The sequence below is a fragment of the Neomonachus schauinslandi genome, unplaced genomic scaffold (genome assembly GCF_002201575.2).
Source record: "Neomonachus schauinslandi unplaced genomic scaffold, ASM220157v2 HiC_scaffold_2647, whole genome shotgun sequence".
Taxonomy (NCBI): domain Eukaryota; kingdom Metazoa; phylum Chordata; class Mammalia; order Carnivora; family Phocidae; genus Neomonachus; species Neomonachus schauinslandi.
This window is the reverse complement of record NW_025411336.1, coordinates 2,700-4,870: the sequence shown is the minus strand read 5'-3', so window position 1 is coordinate 4,870 and position 2,171 is coordinate 2,700. Positions and strand designations below refer to the sequence as shown.

The 2,171-nt window shown below is 53.9% G+C and overlaps 1 protein-coding gene across 3 annotated transcripts; it reads left to right on the top strand.

The window, feature by feature from the left end:
- The first annotated feature begins 281 nt into the window (after positions 1 to 281).
- Positions 282 to 1,895, top strand: LOC110582552 (spindlin-2). Of its 3 annotated transcripts, XM_044912460.1 has the most exons (3): positions 293 to 326; positions 940 to 1,166; positions 1,470 to 1,718. In XM_044912460.1, the coding sequence occupies exons 2-3, from the start codon at positions 942 to 944 to the stop codon at positions 1,716 to 1,718; spliced, it is 474 nt and encodes a 157-aa protein (XP_044768395.1). In that variant the 5' UTR covers positions 293 to 326; positions 940 to 941. The 3 variants fall into 3 exon arrangements, with proteins under 3 accessions (XP_021548280.1, XP_044768395.1, XP_021548275.1); XM_021692605.1 differs by having other exon boundaries at positions 282 to 314; positions 940 to 1,895; XM_021692600.1 differs by having other exon boundaries at positions 940 to 1,895.
- The last annotated feature ends 276 nt before the right edge of the window (positions 1,896 to 2,171 follow it).

Genomic DNA, 2,171 nt, shown 5'->3' with positions numbered 1-2,171 from the left:
GAAAGAGGGAGGAGACTGCAGCGGCAGCAGCGGCTGGTGGGAGCCCGATGTGGCAGAGGGGCCGCCGCCGCCGACAGGGAGGCGGAGGGCCCGCGAAGCTCAGAGCTGGGGATACCGCCGCCATCCTCTTCGCCTACCCAGCCGCCCTGCTAGTCGCGCTCCCCGCCTACGGATCCTCCCCTCCCAGCCCGTGCAGGCACCCGGCTCGTCGCCTGCTGATCCTCCTTCGACACAGGCTCACCGCGGAGGCAGCAGCGAGGTGTCCGATTTGGGCACGTGAGGCCCGCGATCCGGGGCTGTGGACGCCAGGCAGGGCAAGGCCATTGGTGGGCTCCAGGATGGAGAAGGGGGATGGGGTGGACTCCCGCAGGAGATAAGGGGTGGGGGCGGGCGCCGGGTGAGGCTGGAGTAGGGGAGTGCGATGGGAAATAGGAAACGGGGTGGCGTTAGGAGCCAGGCAAGAAATTGAAGGTGAGCCTGGGGAAGCGAGGGCACTGGATGCCGGGAAAGCGATCCTGGGTAGACAAGGGGCGTATATAGGGCAGCAGGCTGAGGCGTCCAGGGCAGGACGACAGGGAGTGCGTGCGGGTTAAGGCGGTGAAGGGATAGGCGCTTTGCAGGGGATTGAGAGTGGGGGCCAGTGGCGGGTGATGGAGGCAGTGGGTTCTGAACAAGGAGGTAGCCCGCCCCCTCCTGCAGAGTTCCAAACCCCAGCCAGCACCACTGCCGCTGCCGCCCTTCCCCGCTGCCGCCCTTCCCCGCAGCCTAAAGGAACCTAGGCACTTGGCAGGCACGCAGCCAGGATTTCCAGCACTGCTGCCAGGCTCATGGGAAAAATTTAGGTTCTGGCGCAGGGTACATAGACACGTCGCTGTTGGGAGAACTTCACCTTATGTCATATTGAATGTTTCTCTCTTATCTTCTCTTCTCCCCCTGCAGGCATGAAGACCCCCACCGCACAGGAGGCTGAAGGACAACAAACCAGGGCAGCTGTGGGTCGGGCCACTGGGTCGGCAAACATGACGAAGAAAAAAGCCTCCCAAAAGAAGCAGAGGGGTAGACCTTCGTCCCAGTCCCGCAGGAACATCGTGGGCTGCAGAATTTCGCATGGATGGAAGGAAGGTGATGAGCCCATCACCCAGTGGAAAGGAACCGTTCTGGATCAGGTGCCTATAAATCCCTCTCTTTATCTGGTCAAATATGATGGAATTGACTGTGTCTATGGACTGGAACTTCACAGAGATGAAAGAGTTTTGTCTCTTAAAATTCTTTCCGACAGGGTGGCATCATCTCAAGTGAGTGATGCAAATCTTGCAAACACCATAATTGGTAAAGCTGTGGAACATATGTTTGAGGGTGAGCATGGTTCTAAGGATGAATGGAGGGGAATGGTCTTAGCCCAAGCACCTATCATGAAAGCCTGGTTTTATATTACCTATGAGAAAGATCCTGTCTTGTACATGTACCAGCTTCTAGATGATTATAAAGAAGGAGACCTCCGTATCATGCCAGAGTCCAGTGAGTCTCCCCCAGCAGAGAGGGAGCCAGGAGGAGTTGTAGATGGCCTGATAGGTAAACATGTGGAATATACCAAAGAAGATGGCTCCAAACGGATTGGCATGGTCATTCACCAAGTGGAAGCCAAACCCTCTGTGTATTTCATCAAGTTTGATGATGATTTCCATATCTATGTCTATGATTTGGTGAAAAAGTCCTAACTGTTAGGGTAAACTTTGCCACATTTGTGAAAACAAATGTATACTTTGTAGACATGCAAAATAATGTTGCTTTTCAGTGTATTGAAAGCTTAAGGGTCCCTGTTAATTCAACATCTCTGCCAGCATAACTGTTGTTTTGTTCTGAAAAATACAAATTTATGTGGACATGACATGCTGTGTGTAAGGACTTTGTCATGTTGAAAAGATTGGGTGTGTTTGGTGGATGGGGCATGGAAGGAAGGGACAGCTGTAAATGCAGGCTGTGAATAAAGTTCAGCTAGTATCATAATCAGTCATCTAAAAATGGAATAGGACTTAGCTGGCCTGGTCTAGAGGTGGGGGAGGAGAAGGAACTAGAGATGGGCTGTGGGGGGAGGAAGAAGGGGAGGTGACTGCTTAGGAAGAGGTGGGGCAGGGCCAGAAATGGAGAGGCTCTCTGGGGGAGGGATGACC

Bases quoted from the DNA above. Each gene is read 5' to 3' on its own strand.
- LOC110582552 (XM_021692605.1), top strand. From the start codon at position 942: ATGAAGACCCCCACCGCACAGGAGGCTGAAGGACAACAAACCAGGGCA.